Source organism: Chiloscyllium punctatum, chromosome 46, assembly GCF_047496795.1.
Source record: "Chiloscyllium punctatum isolate Juve2018m chromosome 46, sChiPun1.3, whole genome shotgun sequence".
In the NCBI taxonomy this organism is placed as follows: domain Eukaryota; kingdom Metazoa; phylum Chordata; class Chondrichthyes; order Orectolobiformes; family Hemiscylliidae; genus Chiloscyllium; species Chiloscyllium punctatum.
In genome coordinates, this window is record NC_092784.1 from 60,232,965 (window position 1) to 60,259,861 (window position 26,897).

The 26,897-nt window shown below is 41.0% G+C and overlaps 1 protein-coding gene across 1 annotated transcript in view; it reads left to right on the forward strand.

Moving 5' to 3' along the window:
- dnmt1 (DNA (cytosine-5-)-methyltransferase 1) overlaps positions 1 to 25,240 on the forward strand; it is a 45,979-nt gene extending 20,739 nt beyond the window's left edge. Inside the window, exons 13-34 of the mRNA XM_072564406.1 lie at positions 39 to 190; positions 472 to 659; positions 1,207 to 1,384; positions 2,103 to 2,200; positions 2,771 to 2,924; positions 3,992 to 4,107; positions 6,101 to 6,302; positions 9,440 to 9,579; positions 11,107 to 11,283; positions 14,360 to 14,584; positions 15,621 to 15,813; positions 17,118 to 17,208; positions 17,701 to 17,832; positions 18,549 to 18,831; positions 19,400 to 19,541; positions 20,398 to 20,564; positions 21,286 to 21,463; positions 22,246 to 22,441; positions 23,210 to 23,373; positions 23,824 to 23,940; positions 24,508 to 24,598; positions 24,892 to 25,240. Of these exons, the coding sequence (XP_072420507.1) occupies positions 39 to 190; positions 472 to 659; positions 1,207 to 1,384; positions 2,103 to 2,200; positions 2,771 to 2,924; positions 3,992 to 4,107; positions 6,101 to 6,302; positions 9,440 to 9,579; positions 11,107 to 11,283; positions 14,360 to 14,584; positions 15,621 to 15,813; positions 17,118 to 17,208; positions 17,701 to 17,832; positions 18,549 to 18,831; positions 19,400 to 19,541; positions 20,398 to 20,564; positions 21,286 to 21,463; positions 22,246 to 22,441; positions 23,210 to 23,373; positions 23,824 to 23,940; positions 24,508 to 24,598; positions 24,892 to 24,929 (3,422 nt within the window). The 3' untranslated portion in view covers positions 24,930 to 25,240. The remainder of the gene's footprint in view (positions 1 to 38; positions 191 to 471; positions 660 to 1,206; positions 1,385 to 2,102; positions 2,201 to 2,770; positions 2,925 to 3,991; positions 4,108 to 6,100; positions 6,303 to 9,439; positions 9,580 to 11,106; positions 11,284 to 14,359; positions 14,585 to 15,620; positions 15,814 to 17,117; positions 17,209 to 17,700; positions 17,833 to 18,548; positions 18,832 to 19,399; positions 19,542 to 20,397; positions 20,565 to 21,285; positions 21,464 to 22,245; positions 22,442 to 23,209; positions 23,374 to 23,823; positions 23,941 to 24,507; positions 24,599 to 24,891) is intronic.
- Positions 25,241 to 26,897: the final 1,657 nt, after the last annotated feature.

Below are 26,897 nucleotides of genomic sequence, written 5' to 3' on the forward strand. Positions count from 1 at the left end.
GACTGCGATGACGATGAAATGTATTTCTTCTCCCATAGCATTTGCTGACTATATACTGATGGATCCCAGTGATGAATATGCAGCCATTTTTGCTGTGATGCAAGAGAAAATCCACATCAGTAAGATAGTCATTGAGTTTTTGCAGAATAATCCTGATTCCACCTATGAAGATCTTCTGAATAAGATAGAAGTAAGTGTTCTCCTTTAGTGGCTATAGGATGCAAACTTCTGTAAACCTACGCCTTCATTCTCCTTATTCCAAGGGACTGAGGTTGTTTACATTGCTGCCTGCACTGAGTAGGTAGAGATGACTAAACTCAACACAGAAGTAATGTAACTTAGATTCTTCCTGTTCACTATGGCATAGTTGCATGTTCATGAACCTTTTTGATATGAAATCCAGGAGGTGGTAACGCTTCCTTTTTATAATTGTTCCATTAATTTTTGACTATCAGTTGTTTGTATTGACAGACAACAGTGCCTCCTGCTGGGTTGAGTTTTTCTCGCTTCACTGAGGATTCCCTCCTGAGACATGCTCAGTTTGTAGTGGAACAAGTGGAGAGTTACGATGAGGCTGGAGATGCAGATGAGCAGCCGATTATCATTACTCCGTGTATGAGAGACTTAATCAAACTGGCAGGTGTCACCCTTGGAAAAAGGTACATCCTTGGGAATAATGAGGCACTCGGTCATTGTAAAGTGTGGGAGGAATGTGTGTATCTTGAGATATTTTAATGTTGGGGCTGAAGCTGAGCCAAAGGTAAAGGTGAGAAATAGAACACCCCATACATGGAGCTACAGTCCTTCAAGCCCTCCTATTTTTCTTGCACCACCTAAAAACATGCACACTCTTATTACTGGAAACAACAAGATTTTTTAATTGATAGCCTTAACTCGCTGTTTGTTATAGCAGTGTTAGTTTAGGATAATTTGCCTTGATGTTAACTTGTGAATGTATTAAATTCTTACCATCAGTACAACTGATTTCATAGCATAATATAGCAAAGGAAGCTGTTTGGACCATTGTAATTGTTGGCCCTGTAGAACAGCAATCTTGAGCCTTACGCTCTTGGCTTATTTGTTCTTTTGTCGCTCTAACTGTAGCCACATAAGAGGAGGTGTCACTGTTTTAAGGAGAATTCAGAGTTGCAAATTAACTGTTGTTTGAAAGATATCTTTATTTTGGCTGTTGTGCTTGGTGACTAGACGCGCAGCAAGACGACAGGCTATACGTCACCCCACCAAGATCGATAAGGACAAAGGGCCCACCAAAGCAACCACCACTAAACTGGTATATCAAATTTTCGATACATTCTTTTCTGAGGAAATCGATCAGAATGACAAAGAGAATGGTCCAAAGCGCAGGCGCTGTGGAGTATGTGAGGTAAGTGCTACATAGTCACTGTACTTAATAATTTTTAGAGGGTAGCACTGTTGTTGAATTTTCAGCATATTACTGTACAAAGTTTACTGCTTAACAGTTATGATGTGGAATGTCAGTAAATCTCTGTCTTGTGTGTAGGTGGTCAGTGTACCAGGAGAAACTGTCATAGGCAAAACCTGTTGCAGGTTGATTGAGATCCCACTGCCTTGAGAAAACCAGAGACCCCTTCTAGTTGAAAGTAGAATTGCTGTTGGCTTGTTGTCCAGTTTTATAACTTTGTGGTTGCTTGGTGGCAGATTGTAGTCAATGATTTGGTCAACCAAAGCTTATTTAAATGCATAGACATCTTTATGTTCAGACTTTGCTGATGCCCAGACTTATTTAAACTGAATTCATCCTGACATTTTGAACATTATTGGGGGATTATTGCAGGCTAGGTGACATAATTTGGTGTAACAGCTTGCTTGGTTTATATCTGGAGTTTATGAAGTACTTATGTGGAATTGCCTCCCTGTAACTGATGGTGCATTAGTTGTCACCAATGGTTTATGCCAATGATAGTAAATTGCTTTCTCGTATTCCATTGAACAACTGTGTAATATTAATCTGGAAAGATTACAAGACGGTTCATGTAACAGGATAATTTGAAAGCTGCAGCTATTAAGGGAATATAGAGGAAACTAGAAGAAAATTGGTCACTTTTTTTGTTTTGTAACAGGTTTGCCAACAACCTGACTGTGGAAAATGCAGAGCTTGTAAAGACATGGTGAAGTTTGGAGGAAGTGGTCGCAATAAACAGGCCTGTTTGCAGAGAAGGTAAAATCAACAAACATGATGCATCATTAAAATATCAAAACAGTGTAGTATAATAACAAGAAAGTCTACAGAAATTTCAAATGCTGATTTGGCATTAAGGAAGTGGATGCTTTTTAACAGTGTGATACATACAATTGAACTAAGACTGAATTGAAAGAACCACATCATTAAGTGTGCAACTATGAAACTCCTGGTGATGTGAAATTCTGTGTTTTTCTATCTGGCAAATATGTTGTGGTTCCTGTACAGACCAGTGAACAGAAAAATGTTGCTGTAAGACAGGGCCATGCTAAAAACTAAACCCACTTACAACTAAAAAATGTAAAAGGTTCATTCTTCAGTATTTTCAGTCATTTTGCTTTTGCTCTGTGATGGTGTTGGAGAGAATGCAAGGAGTGCAGTGGGAATGCAGGAAAATAAATGAACTGGAAATAAATATATGAATTCAGAAAATTGAAGAAGCTGTCCAACCAAAAAGAATAAATCTTAACTTTAAAGTGTTGCTGCACTTAGCTTTTTAAGTGAAAATATGTTGCTAAGTTGCTGATGTTGTTCTGTCCTTTTCTGAAGGTGTCCAAATCTGGCTGTGAAGGAGGCTGATGATGATGAAAATGATGAAGATGATTCTGAGATAATTGACAAAGCTTCTCCCAAAAGAATGTTGCAGGGCAGGAAAAAGAAGCAGTCTAAGAGCCGCATCTCCTGGATTGGAGAGGCGATCAGGGTAAACTCAATTTAGTTCATTGTATTCATGTAATAACAAACAGCTAATAATTTATAAACTGCTAGAAATCCTAAACTCAGCCTCGTCCTTTTAAATGAGGAACTTCTCTACTTCATTAGGTAAAACAGCTTAAGACAAAAAAGACTGACATCACACATTATGATCTTGAAACATCCCTGAAGTGCTTCATGTGTAATATGTTACTTAGAAGTTCAATCATTTTGTGCAAAAAACAACAGCAAACAATCCGACAAACAACAACAAGTTGAACGAATGGGAATTTTTTTGGTGATATTGGTTAAGGGAAGAACATTTGGCCAAAATGCTGACAAAATTCCTTGCTTTTCATAAAGTATCATGGGATGCATCAGAGCTACTAAGTGATAGGTTTAGTATTAATGGATCATTTAAAGGATCCACCTTTGTCCATGCTGTTGACATCTCATTCCAGGTTAGGTGTTGACTATGGAGCTTGATTCCGCTGTTGTCCTTTGTCTTCTGGCATCTGGATTTGAGTTCAACCTGGAGTGAAGTCTTGCACAAAATTATCCATATTTAATTCAGCTCTATTTTGGGAACCTTATTTAGCTAAAGGATAACTGATATGAGAAAATATCAGTTTGCAAACCCAATGTGGACTTTCAGGACGCCAAAAGCTTTGGTAATCATACATTAAAAGGAAATGTTGCTGTTTAAACGGAGTTACCTTTATAAATTCCACCTTCACCCCCACTATTGAACACTCTCCTTTGGCATGGAGAAATAACATTTAGCCTCTGCTTACTGTTTTCCAGCCAATATCCCTTTCTGCTTGCATATTTATTTTGACTGCTTTGTCCAATGTGATGAATGTCATTTATTGTCTCCTCAAACCTTATCACGTACATCTGTGGACATTGTATACATAGATGCATCTTTGTGATGGTGTGGTGCCAAAATTATAACACTGCTCCTTCAGTGTTTAACCACATGATCCATTGTGGTTGAGAATTTTTTTCGCATCTCCTGAAGACACATGCGGATTGGATTGTCCATAATCCTCAATGTGTAATATGTCTTTATTTCAGGCTGATGGGAAGAAAACATATTACCAGAAGGTGTCTGTTGACGATGAAGTTCTGGAGATTAGTGACTGTGTGGCTGTTAGCCCCGACGACCCAAGCAAACCCCTTTACTTGGCAAGGTTAGTATTTTCTAAACTGTAGGTTTTAATACTAAACTTAGCAATGGAAATTTGAGGTCATTGGATTTCTTGGAGTGGTGGTTACTGCAAGATCACCTTGTCTTTGAGTATGGCTAATGAGGGAAGTCAGTGACACCATGTAAGCAAAAGAGAACGCATATAATGCAGCAAATGACAGAGGGAAGCCGACAAAGACCAACAGAAGACAACTAAAAAAGAAATGAGTGAGAAGATTAAGTATGACGGTAGGATAGCCAATAACATTAAAAAAATTGCAGGAGTTTCTTTTGATGTATGAAGGACAAAAGTGGACATTGGGCCCCTCAAAAATGACGCTGGAGAAGTAGTAATGGGGAACAAAGAAAGGCTGAGGAACTGAATAAGTACTAGTGGAATTCAGCAAGGGTCAGTGTTGGGACCAAAGCTTCTCACTTTATACATTAATAATCTAGATGAAGGAAGTGAGAGTATTCTGGCTAAGTTTGCAGATGATATGAAGATAGGTGGAGGAACAGGTTGCATTAAGGAGGCTGCAGAAGAATTTGAACAGGTTAGGGGAGTGGGCAAAGAGTGGGAGATGGAATACAATGTGGGAAAGTGTGAGGTCACACACTTTGGTAGGAAGAATAGAGGTATGGACTATTTTCTAAATGGGGGGGAAGGAATTCAGAAGTCTGAAGAGCAAAGAGACTTGGGAGTCCTAGTCCAACATTCTCTGAAGGTTAGTTTGCAGGTTGAGTCAGTCGTTGGGAAGGCAAATACAAAACTGGCATTTATTTCGAGAGGACTAGAATATAAAAGCAGGCAGTACTTTGAGATTTTATAAAACTCAGGTCAGATCAAATTTAGAATACTGTGAGCAATTCTGGGCCCCATATTTCAGGAAGGATGTACTGGCCCTGGAGCGGGTCCAGAGGACGTTCACTGGGATGATCCTACGAATGAAAGGTTTAACGTTTGAGGACTCTGGGACTGTACTTGATGGAGTTTAGAAGGATGAGAGGGGATCTAATTGAAACTACAGAATACTGAAAAGCCTGGCTAGGGTGAATGTGGGGAAGATGATTCTATCAACAGGAGATGCCAGGACTCAAAGGCCACAGCCTTAAGAGTAAAGGAAAGACTTTTTATAACGGAGATGAGGAGAAACTTCTTCAGCCAGAGAGTGGTGAATTTGTGGAATTAATTACTACAGAATGCTATGGAGATCAGGTCATTGAGTATATTTAAAACAGAGGTAGATAGATTCTTGACTGTTAAGGGGATCAAAGGTTATGGAGAGAATGTGGACGAATGGGGTTGAGAAATGGATCAGCCATGATTGAATGACAGAGCAGACTCAATGGGCCAAATGACTTATATTCTGCTCCTATGTCTTATGGTCTACGGTCTTATGAGTAATTAACACATGGCAGAAAGAAGTGCCTGTATCGGTTTTACAGACATGAGATCCACTAAATGAGGGTGATCTCTCATGAAAAAGAAAGTTTATAAAATAATGTTTAAACTACTGAACACCATATAACAAGGCTATCCAAAACTTGGGTCAGGACCCATCGTGGATTGTGAGCTCTTGGGCAGCAGTGGAGTTCTGACTAAATTCTATTAGTTCTGCTTCCTCCAATCCTGTTGATGTTAATCACCAAATAATTGTACAGGTTGGGATTCATGATGTCATTTGTTGTACCTTTATTACTCTATAATTCTGTTCCTTTTAAACAATTGCAATCAAGGATATACTTTGGAGTTGATTAAATAGGGTTTTATTTGCATTTGTAACAATCTAAGAGTGTCACCTGCTCTACAGCTTCACTGTTAAATTACACCATATAATTATTGCATTTGGCTAACACCATAGGTTTCTGTGTGAGTTGGAATTGTGTCCTGTTGAATAGAGAGATCCTCAAAACAAAACATTTTTGAAGTGGTGGCCAGAAACGTGTGAAATGGTGTTTTAGTGATTAGTGTAAAACATTTATACTTGATTCTGCAGAATCACATCCATGTGGGAAGACAACAATGGGAAGATGTTCCATGCAAATTGGTTTTGCCGTGGTACTGACACTGTGTTGGGTGAGACGTCTGACCCTCTTGAGCTCTTTCTGGTGGATGAGTGTGAAGACATGCAACTGTCTTATGTAGACAGCAAAGTTAAGGTCATTTACAAGGCTGCCTCAGAGAATTGGGCATTAGAGGTGAGGAAGTGTTCTATCTGAAAACTCTTCGTTAGCTTTATTAATTATTTTCTGTACAATGAAAATGCTTACAAATTTAGTTCCTCCTAAACCTTACATTGTTGCTGATGAAGAATGGGAATGTTTGGCCTCCTCAACCTCATCAAGGAAATGTTTGGTGGTATCTCCTAAGATTTGGATTTCCAAACTTGCTGCCACTTAATTCTCATTGGAACTCAAGTCAAAGCATTATTTGGTTTGTTTCCTGCTTTTGGTCCATAGTACAGATAAACTTGAAGAATGTGCAGAATTTAGCTATAATCACAGTCCATTATACTGTGCTGTAAGTCAGCAATAAATGTGCTTCCCTCATGTTTCACTTAGGCTGGAGCCTGAAATCTGATGGATCTAATCTTGGCCTTTGGTGCCCCAGGCCCCACCACCAAAAAGAAAATCATGTTTTTCTTTCTGATACTATTGTGCAAGATGTACTGTTAAAACAAAAGCAAAATACAGCAGATGCTAGAAATCTAGAATGAAAACAGAAAATGCTGAAAATATTAACATCTAGCAGCATCTGTGGAGAAAGAAAAACCGGTAACATTTCAGGTCTGAAACAGAAGAACATCAAGGTTCCTGTGAAATATAAAAGAGAGCAGATTTTTTTTTTTGACATACCAGTTAGCAATTGTAGACATGTGATCAGCCAAGCTTAGAGTGAATGATGGAGTGGGCTTGGGTTACATATTAGAACATAGAACATTACAGCGCAGTACAAGCCCTTAGGCCCTCGATGTTGCGCCAACCTGTCATACCAATCTGAAGCCCGTCTAACCTACACTATTCCATGTACGTCCATATGCTTGTCCAATGACGACTTAAATGTACTTAAAGTTGGCGAATCTACTTTCGTTGCAGGCAAAGCATTCCATATCCTTGCTACTCTGAGTAAAGAAACTACCTCTGACATCTGTCCTATATCTATCATCCAGTACCTGTACACCTCCATCCCCCATCACGAAGGACTCAAAGCCCTCCGCTTCTTCCTTTCTCGCCATACCAACCAGTACCCTTTCACTGACACCCTCCTTCGACTGACTGAACTGATCCTCACTCTGAACAACTTCTCTTTCCAATCCTCCCACTTCCTCCAAACCAAAGGAGTAGCCATGGGCACCCGCATGGGCCCCAGCAATGCCTGCCTCTTCGTAGGATATGTGGAACAGTCCATCTTCCGCAGCTACACTGGCACCACCCCCACCTTTTCCTCCACTACATCGATGACTGTATCGGCGCTGCCTCGTGCTCCCACGCGGAGGTTGAACAGTTCATCCACTTTACCAACACCTTCCAAGCCGGCCTCAAATTTACCTGGACCGTCTCAGACTCCTCCCTCCACTTCCTAGACCTTTCCATTTCTATCTCGGGCGACCGAATCAACATGGACATTTACTATAAACTGACCGACTCCCACAGCTACCTAGACTACACCTCCTCCCACCCTGCCCCCTGTAAAAACGCCATCTCATATTCCCAATTCCTTCGTCACCGCTGCATCTGCTCCCAGGAGGACCATTTCCAATACCGAACAACCCAAATGGCCTCCTTCTTCAAAGACCGCAAATTCACCCCAGATGTGATCATCGATGCTCTCCATCGCATCCCCTCTGCCCTTGAGCCCCACCCCTCCAATCGCCACCAGGACAGAACCTCACTGGTCCTCACCTACCACCCCACCAACCTCCATTTATATCATATCATCCGTCGTCATTTCCGCCACCTCCAAACGGACCCCACCACCAGGGATATATTTCCCTCCCCTCCCCTATCAGCGTTCCAAAAAGACCACTCCCTCCGTGACTCCCTCGTTAGGTCCACACCCCTCACCAACCCAACCTCCACTCCCGGCACCTTCCCCTGCAACCGCAAGAAATGCAAAACTTTCGCCCATACCTCCCCCCTTGCTTCCCTCCAAGGCCCCAGGGGATCCTTCCATATCCGCCACAAATTCACCTGCACCTCCACACACATCATTTATTGCATCCGCTGCACCCGATGTGGCCTCCTCTATATTGGGGAGACAGGCCGCCTTCTTGTGGAACGTTTCAGAGAACACATCTGGGACACCTGGACCAACCACCCTGTGGCTCAACATTTCAACTCCCCCTCCCACTCCACCAAGGACATGCAGGTTCTTGGACTCCTGCATCGCCAGACCATAGCAACACGGCGACTGGAGGAAGAGCGCCTCATCTTCCGCCTAGGAACCCTCCAACCACAAGGCATGAACTCAGATTTCTCCAGTTTCCTCATTTCCCCTCCCCCCCACCTTGTCTCAGTTCCAACCCTCAAACTCAGCACCACCTTCCTAACCTGCAAATCTTCTTCCTGACCTCTCCACCACCACCCCGGCCTATCACCCTCACCTTAACCTCCTTCCACCTATCACATTTCCAACGCGCCCCCCCCCCCAAGTCCCTCCTCCCTACCTTTTATCTTGGCCTGCTTGGCACACTGTCCTCATTCCTGAAGAAGGGCTCATGCCCGAAACGTCAATTCTCCTGCTCCTTGGATGCTGCCTGACCTGCTGCGCTTTTCCAGCAACACATTTTCAGCTCTGATCTCCAGCATCTGCAGTCCTCACTTTCTCCTATATCTATCACCCCTCAATTTAAAGCTATGACCCCTCGTGCTCGCCGTCACCATACTTGGAAAAAGGCTCTCCCTGTCTACCCTATTTTAACCCTCTGATATTCTACTCCTGTTTCAATGTCTTAAGTGTTCCCATGCTATATCTATGTCATTTGTTTAAGCATAAGTCAGTGATTTACATGCTAGATTAGACTACGGCAGCAACCTCCTTTAAACTGGGGTATTGATGAAGAATGGGAATGTTTGGCCTCCTCAACCTCATCAATATCTATTCTTAAATCGTCTATTAATTTGAAATAACCTGAGCAATAAAAAATTAAAATGCTTTCATATTTTCTAAACAAAACTAGACTTGCTTTGACTGACTAATTGGACAGATTACCACCAACCATTTGGATCATGCATCAATATCCTGAACTGTACCACCTACAATGTGACTTTTTTTGTAAAGGTACTTCAGATTTGTCTGGAATATGTTGTAAGCATATTTCCTTTCTGCATCTTAGGGTGGAATGGATGAAGGTTTTGAACTGAAGATGGTTGAAGATGATGGGAAGACCTATTTCTACCAGATGTGGTACGACCCAGAGTATTCACGATTCCAGACTCCTGCAAAATGTGAGCCAACTGAGGAGAATAAACATAAGTGAGTAAAGGCCAGTGACATTTATTTTGGGGGTATAGAGAGAGTTTTCCTATAGTTGCTGAGGTCCATTACACAATTAGAAACCTTGTGCTTTTGAAATGTTAGGTTTGAAGACAGAGTAATCATTACATTTAGCGTGAAAAGGTGATGCTCCTTATTTTTTTAATAACCAAAGAACCAAGGTTGAAATGGCAAACATGACTTGAAATTTATGCTTTCAAGGAATGTAGGCATTGCTAGCAAGCAATAGTGCCAGTCCTAATCGCTCTTGAATTTAGTAACTTGCTACGTCATTTCAGAGTCAGTTAAGAGTCAACCATACTACCATGGATCAGTAGTCACATGTTGGACAGATAGATGAAGGATGGGAGTTTTGTCATTCCTAAAATGAACTAAATGAGTTTTCATGTCAATCAACATTAATTTCATGGTCGTTATTACCAAGACTAACCTTCAATTCCAGATTTATTAAATGAATTTAAATCCCACCAGCTGCCATGATGGGACTTGAACCCATGAACACAGACTCCTGTGTGCCTCTAGATTATTCAGTGATAATAGAGCAATATCACCATTTCCACTTGAAAGCAAGGGTTTTTAAATTACATGGATCTATCAATGGATGTACATAAACCAATGATGTAATAAAATATAGAATCAAGAATCTTGATCATTTCCACTGCCATTCCAGTGTTCTCTTGTCTCTACTTGGTTCACTTGTCAGCGAAATATGAAGGGATGACATAGTTAAAAGTCTCAACCGACCTGACCTTCCTAAGACTGTAGGTGTTGATCAGAGATTAGATTAGATTACTTACAGTGTGGAAACAGGCCCTTCGGCCCAACAAGTCCACACCGCCCCGCCGAAGCGTACCCACCCATACCCCTACATCTACACTTTACCTAACACTACGGGCAATTTAGCATGGCCAATTCACCTGACCTGCACATCTTTGGACTGTGGGAGGAAACCGGAGCACCCGGAGGAAACCCACGCAGACACATGGAGAATGTGCAAACTCCACACAGTCAGTCGCCTGAGCGGGAATTGAACCCGGGTCTCCGGCGCTGTGAGGCAGCAGTGCTAACCACTGTGCCACCGTGCCGCCCAGACAGATCTCCCAGGCTTTTGTTTGTATGTTACTTGGGCATGTGCAGGATTCCTTTAGCCATTCAAATCAGGAAATGGATACTTTAGGACTGAAAGTAATCTTTGGGTAATGACGGAGCTGGTCTTATTGACCATTATCTGTAATTGTACAACAATCCTGTGAGCACAGTCTAACTCCCGTGTGAATGGTTTAATTTTCAAAAATTACAAAATGTTAAAGCAATAGCAATCTTTGCTTTGTATATTCAACATTTAATTTTTAGATCTAATTTGGAAGATCTGTCTGTCAAAGCCTTTTAATTTACTTCACTGGTTCAATTTGAAAATGTTCTGCAACACAGAAGCTGATGTAAATGCCATCACCTTTTAAAAGTGTTAGTCTTAACTGTGAGTTCTTTGGGCTGCTGGTTTTCTAGATTCTGTGACAGCTGTGCTCGTTTGGCTGACATAAGACAAAAAGAGATGCCACGAATTCTCGAAGCACTGGATGTGAAAGATGACTCCAAGGTTTTCTACTCATTGGCTTCTAAGAATGGAACACACTATAGAGTTGGAGATGGTGTTTACCTGCTACAAGATGCATTTTCCTTCAGGTAATACTTTCCCGACCAGTACCAGTTCCAATCTGGATGTATGTTTGAGAGAGCACTGTCGATTAGCACTGAAATGTTGTGAAGGTTACTGTCCTCTTAGTAGAAGGGCAATTCACTTCAAAGTTGAGCTCAGCATTTCTAGGAACACATTTTTAAAACTTCCCAGGATTTTGGCACTGTTGGTGTGAGCAGCACTTATTGCTCCCCCTAATTACCCTTAAAATAATGGTGGTGAGTCATGTTGAATTGCTGCAGTCATTGGGGGCAGGGTGCAACTCTGTTAGGGAATGAGACCAAATTCTGAAGAAGAGCTTTTCTCTCTCCATAGATGCTGCCAGATCTCCTGAGTTTCTCCAGCATTCTGTTTGTTTATAATTTCCAGCAACTGTGGTATTTCACAATAATTGATATAATTGAGGTTTCAGTCAGTAGTTGCCACTACTTTGTCTAGTTTAATCTCCAATTGTGCCTGCTGGAGTTGATAGTCATAGAGATGTACAGCACGGAAACAGACCCTTCGGTCCAACCCGTCCATGCCAACCAGATATCCCAACCCAATCTAGTCCCACCTGCCAGCAACCAGCCCATATCCCTCCAAACCCTTCCTATTCATATACCCATCCAGATGCCTCTTAAATGTTGCAACTGTACCAGCTTCCATCAGTCCCTCTGGCAGCTCATTCCATACACATACCACCCTCTATGTGAAACAGTTACCCCTGAGGTCTCTTTTATATCTTTCCCCTCTCACCCTAAACCTATGCCCTCTAGTTCTGGACTCCCCCACCGCAAGGATAAGACTTTGTCTATTTATCCTACCTATGCCCCTCATGATTTTGTAAACCTCGATAAGGTCACCCCTCAACCTCCAATGCTTCAGGGAGAACAGCCCCAGCCTCTCCCTATAGCTCAAACCCTCCAACCCTGGCAACATCCTGGTAAATCTTCTCTGAACCCTTTCAAGTTTTACAACATCTTTCCGATAGGAAGGAGATCAGAATTGCATGCAATATTCCAACAGTGGCCTAACCAATGTCCTGTACAGCTGCAACATGACCTCCCAACTCCTGTACTCAATACTCTGACCAATAAAAGAAAGCATACCAAATGCCTTCTTCACAATCCTATCTACCTGTGACTCCAGTTTCAAGGAGCTATGAACCTGCACTCCAAGGTCTCTTTGTTCAGCAACACTCCCTAGGACCTTACCATTAAGTGTATAAGTCCTGCTAAGATTTGTTTTCCCAAAATGCAGCACCTCGCATTTATCTGAATTAAACTTCATCTGCCACTTCTCAGCCCATTGGCCCGTCTGGTCAAGATCCTGTTGTAATCTGAGGTAACATTCTTCGCTGTCCGCTACACCTCCAATTTTGGTGTCATCTGCAAACTTACTAACTGCTATGCTCACATCCAAATCACTTATGTAAATGACAAAAGTAGATGTTAAGGTTTTGTGAGTCCATTCACAAACAACAGTATTCTTACAACAGTTATTAGATTAGATTAGATTACTTACAGTGTGGAAACAGGCCCTTCGGCCCAACAAGTCCACACCGCCCCGCCAAAGCGCAACCCACCCATACCCCTTCATTTATCCCTTATCTAACACTATGGGCAATTTAGCATGGCCAGTTCACCTGACCTGCACATCTTTGGACAGTGGGAGGAAACCGGAGCACCCGGAGGAAACCCACGCAGACACTGGGAGAACGTGCAAACTCCACACAGTCAGTCGCCTGAGGCGGGAATTGAACCCAGGTCTCTGGTGCTGTGAGGCAGCAGTGCTAACCACTGTGCCACCGTGCCGCCCTAGGCGGCAGTATCTACAGTAGGGTAGATTCTTTTGTAAAACTGGCTGGTGCGTATGTTCAGGCTTCTGTACCTTCTCCCCGATGGTAACTGGATTCTATCGATGGGAGGTTGGTCTTTGTGATTGTCCGGACAGAGTTCACAACTCTCTGTAACCGTCTCTGATCTTGAATGGTACAGTTGCCATACCAGGTAGTGACACATCCAGACAGAATGCCCTCTGGCACACCTATAAAAGTTGGCAAGGGTATTCGCCGTCATGCCAAATTTCCTCAGCTGCCTGAAGAGGAGATGTTTTTGGGCCTTTGTAACCAGTGCATCCACATGAAGAGTCCAAGATCCTGCCTTATCAACAGTTTCAGCTCTAGGGTTTTGGTTTCCTGTTCTGATATCCTGTAGAATGGAAATGTGCATTCCAGTAGAAGTGGGACTTGGCTCCAAACCTCATGCTTGAACAACCTGCCATATAAACGAAGGAATGGCCATATGACACATTATTGAAGAGTTTAAAGATACAAGTGTTCTGGAGATACTTGCATCTTGTTTTATATTTTTCTTTTGTTTTGCTGGGTTAATCTTTTTTTTCTTTCTCATAAATACAACATGAAGGAATTTTTTTAAGTAGCTATTGGCAACTCATTCTGTTGCAAACTTTGTTTCTTTACCCTATCCGTTGTCATTATCTTTGGCTTTTGCATTTTTGAATTTCTTTATTTGTGTGCGGAATGTGGGCATCACTGGCTGGGCCAGGATTTATTGTCCATTCCTGGTTGACCTTGTGAAGGTGCTGATGAGTTGCCACTTTGAACCACTGCAGTCCATTTGCTGTCGGGAGACCGACAATGTTTTTGGAGAGGGAGTTCCAGGACTTTGACCCTGTTGGAGAGGGTTTTTAAAGAGGAGTCTTAAGTCCTTATATTTCTTACATTTTACTTCCCTTACATTTCTGTCTTTTTTCAGTTGATCAAAGGTCATTGACCTGAGACATTAATTCAGTTTCTCTCCACAAATACAACCTGAACTGCTGCATTTCTCCAGCTTTTTTTTTTGTTCTGTATTGAAGTGCAACTGCTAATGTTTTGAGATATTGGGTGGTGAATTCAGAAACGATCTGAGTTGTTAAGTGGTTTGTTTCATTAAAAAATGAGTGTTGGATGAAGAAGCAAGCTAAAAGGAAGAAATTCAAAAATTGAAATAGGTTTGAAGCGATGATTTAAAATCTGGTTCTCTGATAGTTTTCTAACCTTAGGCGTCTTGTCTTTAGTGTGAAACCGTCCAGCCCTGGCAAGCGACCAATAAAAAAAGATGATGTGGATGAAGACCTCTACCCTGAATACTACCGCAAATCCTCTGATTATATTAAAGGCAGCAACCTAGACGCACCTGATCCATTCCGAATTGGCCGCATTCAAGAAATCTTCTGTCACAAGCGCAGTAACGGAAAACCCAATGAAGCAGATATTAAGCTGCGTATCAATAAATTCTATAGGTGAGCAGTTCCCAAGACACAAAGCTACAGCAAATGTTAACTGTCTCGTTCAAGTACTGTGAGTGTGGGTGAGCGCTATATAATTGATAATAATCCCAAATTTGGTTTGTATCAGTACCCTCCAGTTTATCTTGCATGGCCAGCCACAAGGTTTAGGGAGATACTTTCTGTGCCATATGGGGTATTGAGGGAGCTTGTCCACATCAGTCACATTCTATGAGGTAGTTAGAGTTTTACACTCTCTCCAAGAAGCAAAGTCTCCAGGAGGTACAAAGGAGGAATAGATACTTTTTAAGAAATTCAATCACATAAATAAGAGCAAGGATAACTCAACATCTGGTTGAACCTCCTGCACTATTCAAGAAGACCCATGATTAAACTTTAAATCAACTCTATTTTTCTGAATCCCACATAGCTTGGTTCCTTTACTGCCCAAAAATCAATCAAGCGAATCTTGAATATATTCAACAGCTGAGTGTCCACTGCCTTTGGGCACAGAGAATCAAACAACAATTTGAATTAAGAAATTTCTCACCACTTAAGTCTGAAATGGCTAAAACGGTGCCCTTAAGTTTTAGTTCTGTAGCCCAGAGAGTTTGGTATGTATCCAATTGCTTCATATACAGCTATTTTTAATGTGTGAGGAACATTCTGTTGGCAGATACAGGAGCCATTATTTATATAGCAAGATCCAAAAATCAGTTTTGGTGATTTTACTGCCAAGAGTAATATTTTCTGAGATGCCAGGAGAACTGTTCTCTCTTTGGATAGTGCCATGGGATCAGCATCCTCCACTTGAACAAATAATCTAGGGTCTAGGATTAAGTGCTGATCTAGAATGTTCTCTGAGTTGTGCAGTTGATGCTACCAAATAAAACTAGTTGGAGCTCCTGATACTAGAAATTAATTGTGACTTAATGCATGTTTCCACCGAAAGATCTGTTTGACTTGCCTGCTTTTGGTAAGAATTCCATTTTGCAGTGCTGAGAGGGTTTGAGTTGGGTTTCTTTATGCTGCCACTAATTATTTCCTTCAGGGCTGAGAACACGCACAAAGGTCTTAAAGCCAGTTACCACACTGATATCAACTTGTTGTATTGGAGTGATGAAGAAGTGATTGTGGATTTCAAAGATGTTCAGGGACGCTGTACTGTGGAATATGGAGAAGATCTTACTGTGTCCATTCAGGAGTATTCTGCTGGAGGATCGGACAGATTCTATTTCTTAGAGGTAAGATGTTTAAATTGGGAAGCTTTATACTCTACTGGAGTTGATCACCCACGTCCACCTGAAAGTGAGTTATAGAATTGTTCTACCATCTGCTCCAAGTGTTATCTTTAACAGTGAACATTGTGTCACTTAACTGGTCATCATGTTGTTGGAATAATGATTCATGCACTGGAATGAAGTGAATGATTTGTGTAAACAGAAACTCCTCTGCAATTTCTAGCACCTCCAACACTAAATGTGTGTTCCCCTGCCTTCCACTGTCAGTATTCCATAGGGACTGTTCCCTCCATAACAGCCTGGTTTCCTCCTAACACTTCCTCACCACCTCATGCAGTTGTAAAAGGTGTTGTTCTTGCCCTTCTCACTGTCCAAAGTCCCAAGCACCTTCCAGGTGAAGCAGTGTTTTACTCCTTTCAAGCTATTGCATTTGTTGCTCACTATGCAATTTCCTTTATGTTGATGGGACCAAACAGAGACTGGGTGACTACTTTCACCTTCGCTCTGTCCTTCCAATTGCTTGCCATTTTAATAAGCCATCTTGCTCCCATGTGAATACTTCCATCACAAACAAAAACAGAAATTGCTGGAAAAACACAACAGGTCTGGCAGCATCTGTGGAGAGAAAGCAGAATCAGCATTTCGGGTCCAACATACACTGGAGGCGCACCACCTCATCTTCCACTTCATTTTACAGCCAACAGGACCCAACATTGAGTTCAACCATCTCAGGTTATGAATACTCCCTTTTGATTATAACAACACCCTTCTACCTTTGCATCCTGTTTTTATCTTGTTGGTATTGCTCCCAGGAGAGCTGACCTATTTTCTCCAACTCAAACCTATCATTGATCTCTATTTTGTATCTTAATCTCTCAGTTATCACCATTACCAATCCTTTTTATTCTTTGCCCTGGGCATTCTACCATCTGTTCCACTTTCTCCTCCCCCTTTGTCAACGGCATAAGAACCATCTTTTTTCAGTCTGAAGAGAGTCACTTGAATCGATGTTAACTCTGTTTCTATCTCCATCAATGCTGCCGCACCTGAGTTTGACCAGTGCATTTTAATTTTGAATAAATAACATATTGATTAAGGGGACAGATGGAGAATTAAATGGCATTTTCTGTCTTTACCGCAATTGTGTATCTTTGATTCAATTGTGAAGGGCTCCAGTCTTTTTCAGATGTCGAGTGGGCACTGAACTGATAATGGTTGTCAGTTATTTTTGATACATTTCACAAGCAGTTTTTTTTAATATATATTGAATGCTGGCTAAGGTCTTAAACTGTTTGTTTAATTTATAGGCTTACAATGCAAAATTAAAAACATATGAAGATCCACCAAACCGTGCCCGCAGTTCAGCAAACAAAGGCAAGGGGAAAGGGAAAGGCAAAGGTAAATACTGTTTGAACATTGCTGGTTGCTCGTGATGCTGCTGCAAAGTGGCATGTGTGATTTTACAAGTTTTTTTCCAGAGGCTGATTGGTGAAGACAGATCAGAAGATCCTGTTTAGTCCCCAAATAGTTTTGGTCCTAGAGTAATCCCATCAAACATTAGATTACACATGATGATTGGTTTTTATACTCGAGTTAGAGAAATCAACCAATTTTGTGGCTATCGTTGGAGACTTGTTCAATGTGTCTGTGATGCCTTGTGTGTGTTTAATAGTCCCGTACTCTTCCAGACAATACTCGTGATGTAAATTCACAAACTAAGAACTTTGTCAGTCAGTGAATGAGTTCTAGTTAAAGTAGTTGAATGAAGAGGAGAAGGATCTATTCTTATACAGTTTTACATGTATTGTGAAACTGGGGTGAGCTGAGATTTTATTTGAGGTTTGGTGAAAATTGTTTTGTAGTTTTGATTTTATTTTTGTTTGCTTGCAGGAAAAGGAAAGGCAAAATCTACAGCTGAGCCTGAACAGACTGAGCCCGAGGCAGACAGCAAATTGGAAAAGTTGCGAAGTCTTGATGTTTTCTCAGGTTGTGGGGGTCTCTCTGAAGGATTTCATCAGGCAGGTTGGTTTTGCAGGGAGAAACAAGACTTGCCATTAATCAGACCAGTAACTGAGAACTAGGGCTCTAAGTTGGTGACAATCAATGTTCTCACAAAACTGCACATTTGATGCATTGTGGCATCACGAGCAATTGTTCTCTGGCATGTCACTGTTAGTTTAATCAGCAGAGTTGTTATGCAGGTATCCAGCAGTTCTGGCTATCTGACCTTTTTGGATTTTTGGTTATTTCATCTTTACCAGCCTGATTATTTTAAAAAGCTTTAGAGCTCTGTTTCCTCAATGGCGGATTTGGAATTGGTTCTCATCCAGGCAGAGCCTGGAAAATTTAAATTACTGAACAATGTGGTTTGTTTGTGTTTCAGTTCAAAGTTCAAACATAAGTACTTTCACTTAGTTGGTATCTTTAATTATATGGAGGGAGTGGGAGTTCAATATGTGTTTTGTAACAGAATTTAATTTAACAAAAGTAGTTCACAAAGGCAGTCAAGTCACTGATTACAATATTTTAATATATGCCAGAATTTGGTGAATTTCTTTTTGATTCAGGGCACCTTATGACTGTACAGTTTACCATCCTCAAGGTACAACAATATGACAAGTTATCCGGTAACCTGGAATATGGGACTAACTTGATAGCTCTTCCAGAAAGCCAGCACAAGCCAAGTGTGCTGCAAGTTTCTAAGAAGTAACATGAAGATTAACTCTCCTGTTCTGCAGGTATTTCAGAGACTTTGTGGGCTATTGAGATGTGGGATCCAGCAGCACAAGCATTCCGCTTGAACAATCCTGGTGCTACTGTTTTCACTGAGGACTGCAATGTTCTCCTGAAACTTGTCATGGCTGGGGAGAAGACCAATTCCCTTGGCCAGAAGCTGCCACAGAAGGGTGATGTGGAGTTGCTCTGTGGTGGGCCCCCATGCCAAGGTTTCAGTGGAATGAATCGCTTCAATTCCCGCACTTACTCCAAATTCAAGAACTCCCTGGTTGTCTCTTATCTCAGGTCAGTGGACAGATCATTGAAATCTAGCTGTCTCTCTCACTGGTTTAACATTTATTTCAGTGATTTGTTTTATCCATTTCTAGACTAATCTAACAGATGATTGCTAATTCAAATGGCTTACATTACGTAATGTGGCACAGAAATCATTATTAGATTCTTAGTGGGCCTTAGCCAGTAACACGTTATTATAGGGGAGTGTAGGTCAGTAAAGTGTTGGATGGAAGAGAAAATTGCCTTGATCTATTGCTCGGACAGCAGTGTTCATCCACTTACAATAGGTGGAACACCAGTTGGGTTTGAATCGATCTCACATGAACGTTTGGGGCTGACTGTGTGGAATATTTTGCTTCAGAAATTCACATTACTTCTTCCTTCATCTTAAGCCTCAGCCAAACAAGGAATTACTCAATTCTGCTTTTCTGACTTTGTAACAGCAGGGCTTTTTGTGGAGTAACAACAGGAAAATATTTCTTTTTTTTTTAAAGCAAATCTGTATGATTGATCAGGCAGGGCATTTCCAGGTGTCTTGTACACAGTTTGCAATCACCTGTATTCATGTACTTTGCAGCTATTGTGACTATTACCGGCCCAGGTTCTTCCTGTTGGAGAATGTGAGGAACTTTGTTTCATTCAAGCGCTCCATGGTTCTGAAGTTGACCCTTCGGTGTCTGGTGCGAATGGGTTACCAGTGCACGTTTGGTGTATTACAGGTGAGCTGTTTCTACTCTTGAATATTTATCTGTCAGCAGAGTGTGTCTTGTGCAGCAGTTGTCTGTTTCTCTTGTTGTTCATGTTCATTTTGTCTGTGGTGTGTTGAGCTATGAAGGCAGTCATAACTATATTTAAGAGATCAGTGGCCAGTAATCGTTTGTTTTCGTTTCTAAGAAAAGGTGGTACCATACTATCCAGTGTATTCTAATCGAGACATCAAAGAATTTCATTTTCTTGAATTGGAGATATTTCAAGATCACTGAAATTGAATTGATCCGAAGAATCTTTTGCTGCACTGTGTAGCAAAGTTATGTGAAATTAGTTTTATTCCTTCTGTCCCCTGGGAGCCCTGACTTTGTTAGGATACTATTCTGTGGTGCTAGAATCTCATACAGGTCTAAGTTGTACTAAGAGCTTGGATTACCTGTTGGGAATGTGACAAGTCTCAATTACAAGATTCCATTCTCCCAATGGGAGCCATTAAATTGCAATTGCAGGATCTTGGTCTGACTTCCCTTACTTTTAGCATGTTATAAGCTTTTGCTACTGTTGACCCAACTGTAATTGGACAACTAGACTAGGATGGGCTCAATTCTACAACAAATTGGTCTTTATGCCTCTGGTTTATGTTGATCCCACTCGCGTTTTAATATTAAGTGGTGATGTAGCTGGTACTCTGGGCTGTACTGTGGAATATGGAAGGTAGGTTTAGTTCAGGTTCCATGAATACAATGGATGAATAGAGGTGGAGCTGCTTCATGCATTTGAAGTAACTGTTTTTAAATGCTCCTTTCACCTTCCTGACAACAGATTGGCATATCCCTTTCTGAATTTTCCGTGTTTTCTTATTCACAGGCCGGGCAGTATGGAGTTGCTCAGACCCGTCGGCGAGCTATCATTCTGGCTGCAGCCCCTGGAGAGAAGCTGCCACTGTTCCCGGAGCCTTTGCATGTCTTTGCACCCAGGGCCTGTCAACTCAGTGTGGCTGTGGATGATAAGAAATTTGTCAGCAATATTACCAGGTTAAAGTTGCTGTGCAGGATGTTTGCTTTGTCTGGTCAATGTTCTCCTCTCCTGAAGGTTGGATTCCTCAGATTTGGCTCCCATTGGTTCTGACCATCCTGTAATAATTCACCTCATTTGCTAGTCTAGACCATCATGGGCCACAGGCTGTACAACCACAAATGGCACCACCGCCCAGATTGAAATCTGCACGCATATATTTGCAGATTAACTAGACAACAGGAGGTAGTCTCATTCCCATTGCTGAACAACCCAGGGTACTGATGCCTCTGTAATATTCCTATTTACTCGGCTCCATTAATCTCTGCATAAATTGAGGTGTAAATTTTATAGCTGCAGTTTAGGTATAGTGTAATGGACATACTGTCGTTTTTCTTCCTTCATAGAAATACCATGCATTTATTTTACATTAACTTTTGCCAATCCTTCTCCCAAAAAATTCTAAAATGTGCATTAGTTGTTTCATTTTTATTTTTATTCTGCATGTGTTTGCCACCACATAGCACCTGTTATGTTAACTGACATTTAATCCAACTCCTGTTGACTGAAGGCAGTTAACTTACCGCTGGTTGGTAGTCAAAAGTGAAAACCGTCTGGTGTAGCTCAGGAGCATAGTGTGTGAGCTAACTTAGCATATGAAGCTCTTTCTAAATGCAGGTAATATGACTTGATATTGAAGAGAAGGACCATTTTTAAATATATATATTAAATCTTCCAAAGGATAAGGTCTGCTCCATTCAGAACCATCACTGTAAGAGATACCATGTCTGATCTCCCTGAAATCCGTAATGGAGCTTCTGCATTGGAAATATCCTACAATGGTGAACCACAGTCCTGGTTCCAGCGACAGATTCGGGGCACACAATACCAGCCCATTCTGCGGGATCACATCTGCAAGGTAGGTGAATTTTTACAACCACCTCAACTTCATACCAGATGATCTCATGGAACAGCACAGCAGGCTTGAATGGTCTAATGCTGCTCCTTTTCCTTGTGTTCTTACGAAAGCCAACACCGCCTGGAAAGCCTGCAATCACTGCAGATCAAGCACGAAGGATTCAAAGCTATGGAATAACATTGAACACTTTAGTTTCCCAATTCACTTAGGTTGTCATCTCTTATGGGCTTTATTACTTTATTCTGCACATTAACCCGAACATTTACCATTCTTTCTTAAAGACAAAATTGTGATTTTGGTAATATTTCTCTCTATCTCCAAACCTATTTAGAACCTGTACCATCACAACTTAAATCTTCCTTCCTGGTCACCATCCCAGACAGAATGTTCATATCCTATCTGATCTAGAATTGAGGACCTGTTCATAGAAGTCTTCTCTATCACAAAAAATTACTTATCTCCTCATAACATCTTTTCTAAAGTGTAATGCTTAGATTTGAGAATAATACTTTACTGAGGCCTAACCAGTTCAGGCTCAACATAATCCCCTGATTTTTTGACCCCGTTTTTTTTGTTGGATTGTTTTTATATGTTAATTAGTGCCAATGTATGGCTTAACAGAACAATAATATTGGTTTAGTTCACCTTCTGTTGTATATTTGATATTCTACTGTCCCAAGCTTACTGGATTCTCCAGACTTTGAAGTTTAAACATTTTCAGAGCTTTCTGCCATACCACATGCCCTTGATAATCTCCTCTCACCCTCTCTCTTCCTCTGCAGGATATGAGTGCCTTAGTGGCAGGCAGAATGCGGCACATCCCCCTTGCTCCAGGGTCAGACTGGCGTGATCTTCCTAACATTGAAGTGCGCCTTTCAGATGGCACCACTACCAAAAAGCTGAGGTACACACACCATGACAAAAAGAACGGACTTAGCAGCGCTGGCATGCTGCGTGGAGTGTGCTCTTGTGCAGAAGGTGAGTAGAGGATGGCACAAACTGCCCACTTTCAGTCACATATAGACACCTTGGCATATTTTGACAGAATGTGACAACATCAACTAGACAGTGTAATTTTTATATGGGTGTTGGAACAGAGCTGTTGGGATTCACAGGTCTAAAAGTGGGGGGACAACTTGTTCAGAAAGCCAACTGGATTCTCAGTGTTCAGAATATAGCTGTCAGTGAAAAATCAGGATGGTGTGTTGAACCTGAACCGGTTAGGTCTCTGGTAAAGTCGTCATTTTCAATACTGGGCATCACAATTTAGGAAGGATGTCATGGGGACATAATTAACTTTATTTTTGTGGTAGAAAAGACCCATGGATCCTTGATTCTGGTATCAGATATACATGAACATTGTGGTTCAGCCTAGGATGGTGACACCGTTTTCTTTTTTCAAGACAAACTTTTTTTAATTCCCATCCTTCACAGCACACACATTTAAATTTTTAATGCAAATTTCTCCAAATTACCTTTGCAAAAATATGGCAAGGTTTAAATTTTTCATTTGTTTAATCAATTGCCTCACTACAACTTGTCTCTGTTGTAAAATTTAATTTTCATATGAAAGATTTTGAAACAATCTATTTTCAAAGACTTCTTTAAATGCTTTGTTTGAGTTATTTCATGTTGAGTATTTCCTTGTGTCCTGCACATTATTCTCCCATCTCTAAGGACTAAATGCCACACCGAACCCCATACAATTACAAGAGTCAAATTTGTAACTTCTGTTTTGTTTTTCAGGTAAACAGTGTGAGTCAGCTGACAGGCAGTTCAACACACTCATTCCTTGGTGTCTCCCCCACACTGGGAACAGGCACAATCACTGGGCTGGCCTGTATGGTAGGCTGGAGTGGGATGGATTTTTCAGTACAACAGTCACCAATCCAGAACCTATGGGTAAACAGGTAAATCATGGTTTCTGCTCAAGCTTTTCCTGTAATAATTTGATTTGCACTGCAGTCTCTTAATTTTTAAATTGTACATCCCACTAACTAACTTATTGAGGTTTATCTGATGGCTTAGTTGGTAATAAAAACTGCAACTCATTTTATGAGCCAAACGACCAGATGGACTCTGATTCCAGCTACAGATGGGAATATTTAATCCTGGCTCCTTTATTGTTAAATGCCTTCTGCTGCAAAGTGCATCTCTGTGCATGTTACCTGATTAGGAATGAGTTCAGCTATGCTATGGTGCTTTTTGTTGTAATAAGCTACCCTTTAGTCATCGCATTCAGCACTGGAAAGTGACTGGGTTGTCAAGGAAATGATTTGTTGTCATGTTAGAGGCGTTCAAGAGATTTAAGAGCTGAATAATATTTTTGATAGCATCTAATGTGGTTTTGTGTGTTCCAGGGCCGTGTGTTACATCCTGAACAGCACCGTGTAGTGAGTGTTAGAGAATGCGCACGCTCCCAGGGATTCCCAGATACATACAGGCTATTTGGAAACATTTTGGACAAGCACAGACAGGTGAGTATTGCAGAAATTTACACTAATTATTAACAGCAACATGTTAAAAATGTTGCAGAAGAAAAGTGTTTGTTGGGTAGGTTAAATGAGTAACACTACATATATAATCTTGCAAGAAGTTAATACAGCAGTTAACGGTTTTGAGGATGCTTACCTGCACATTGAGCTGTAATTTGTATAACATAATTTTTGGTACAGGGTCCTAGAATATCCTTTGCACATAGAGTTTCTGACAGGAAATAAGCAACTGTTGCAAGTTACAGGAATAAAACAATCATTGTAGTTCTTGCCTGCATGTCAGATCGGGGGAAATGACTGTCTTGTGATCTTGTCAGTAGCAGAGGATTGGGTGGAGTTTGTCTTGGTAGTGGGTTTACATTTGGGATAAACCTGCTGCCAATGGGCAGTATAATATGTTGGACCAGCAGCAAATAGATTTTGTGTTCTGTAGCGGAAATGGGTTTTAAATGTCAAGTCACAGAAATACCTACCATGTCCTAACCATGTTACTGACAGCATACGTTTTGTGCCACTCGTTATTAAAATTTATGTTTTAAAACCACACAGGTTGGCAATGCAGTACCACCTCCTCTGGCTAAAGCTATTGGTCTGGAAATTAAGCTGTGTATGATTGAAAAGATGAAAAAGAACACAGCAGGTAACTAGGTTGAAATGTGGACAGCTATGTCAATATTATACCAAGCTTTCAAAACGTTGTGATCATATAGTTTTTGAATTCCCAAGGCACAAGAAATAGGTAATTAAAGGTCAAACACTTCACTCTGGATAGAATTGAGGTTTTGGAAAAAGGACCAGATCAATACATACAGCTGGTCCTAAGTAATGGTGGGGGTACATATGATTGATTCTTTCATCTCGGCATAGAAGAGGTATAGCAAGGTGGTTATAACAGTTCTGTTCTCACTGACTTTTTTTTTCTCTCTCTAATAGAACCTGTCAAAGTGGAGACTATGGACACTACCGACTAATTCTCACCTTCAGCTTGATGTTCCCAGACTGTTCGTGCACAAAATATCCTGTGAATATTCAGTGAAACAATGTCTTTTTTTTAAACTGGCTGGCATGGAGTTGCCAATGAAGATGTAACATTGTTTTTAGTTAATGAACATTTTTCTCAATTGTGCAGTGCTGTCATGCATTGTGGATTTTAACATGGTTTTAAATGCGCAGTATTTGAATAATTGCCCACTTTCTGCAGTGGTAATTCATATGTTTAATAAACTTGTAGTTTTTATATGTTGTAATATTTCTTCCAATAAATACCTTTTATTAAGTGGAATGCTAATGTTCCATCTTGTTGCTTGTATTAGCCAGCTTTTAATTTTTACTTGTCCAATTACCCAACAGCCAGAAATAATAGTCCCAAGATCTGGAATTTGTTTTAACCTTTCTGCCTCTTGAGATACTCCATTTAAATGAGCTAGTTTCTGTCAAATCTTTGATACCACCTTCCATAGAATCACACCATCTGCCCAACTTCAACACAATTATTAATCAAACTTAGATTTTAATGTTTTACATCTTTTGAAATGCAGTTCAGTAATTTTCACACTTTCATGCCCTCTGTTGCATCTTATCCATGTCACAAGACCTTGAAAGCAGTAATTCAAGTGGATAAAGCCATAAAAGCACTTCACATAGTATCAAATAAATTGACATTTATATAATTTTGGCCTGAACATATATACCCTCTATTTCCTCACCAGAATTCTTATAGCAGATTTTTTGGATGTTTCCCAGTCTAAAGGAAATATAGATATGAAGACTAAAGTTATAGAACATAGGGCCTGTTCTGTGCTGTATTTTTCTTTGCACCCTCTCCAAAGCCTTTGTATCTTTCCTATAGTAGGGCGACCAAAACTGGACACTATTCCAATTGTGGTCTCACCAGGGACTTGTAGAGCTGTAGCAAAACCTTGCGACTCTTAAACTCGATCCCCCCTGTTAATGAAAGCCAAAACACCATATACTTTCTTGACAACCCACTTGAGTGGCAACTTTGAGGGATCTATGTACTTGCGCACCCAGTTCCCTCTGTCGCTCCACACTGCCAAGAATCTTGTCTTTAATCCTATATTCAGCATTTGAGTTCGACCTTCCAAAATGCATCACTTCACATTTATCCAGGTTGAACTCCATCTGCCATTTCTCAGCCCCTACACTATCCCTGATTGGGCCTACCTTCTCCCTGATCATTCTCCTATTCCTCATGTATGAGTAAAATGTCTTTGGGTTCTCCCTAATCCTTCTTGCCAAGCTTTTTTCGTACCCCTTCCTGGCTCTCCTCAGTCCATTTGAGCTTCTTTGCAAGCCTGTAATCCTCAGCTGTGCTAGATCCTTGCTTCCTTTTGACAAGAAGCTCCTCTGTTCTCATCATCCAAGACTTCTTACCTATCTCTGAGGAACATCACTTGCAACAACTGCTCCTTAAACAGTCTCCATGTGTCTGCTGTGCCCTTTCTGAAGTCCTCTCTCGCAGCCACGTGTTAAGCTGCAGTCACTGACAGTTCCTCACCTCACTATCTCGTAGCACCGTTCTGAATGAATGACAGGCAGGACTGTTGGTCACTGTATGACTGACAACTGTCCAATGCTTCAAATTTAAAGTTCTCATCCTTGTTTTCATCGAGTTGTACAGCATGGAAACAGACCCTTCAGTCTAAATCAGCCATGTTGAATTAATCCAGTTCCACTTGGCCTCATATCTTTCTAAGCGTTCCTTTCTATATACCTATCCAGATTAAATTTACATGTTGTAATTGTCACATCCATCACTCTGCCCTTTTCAAATCCTGAACACACTTTTCTAGCTTCCATTGAGCAAATTGACTGGAAAAAAAAATTGACGACTTTACTATGGCAACCTGCTTATTTTACATGCAGAACTGAGCAGAAGAGACTTCTGAGGTTCACCTTCAATAAGTCCAAGACAAATG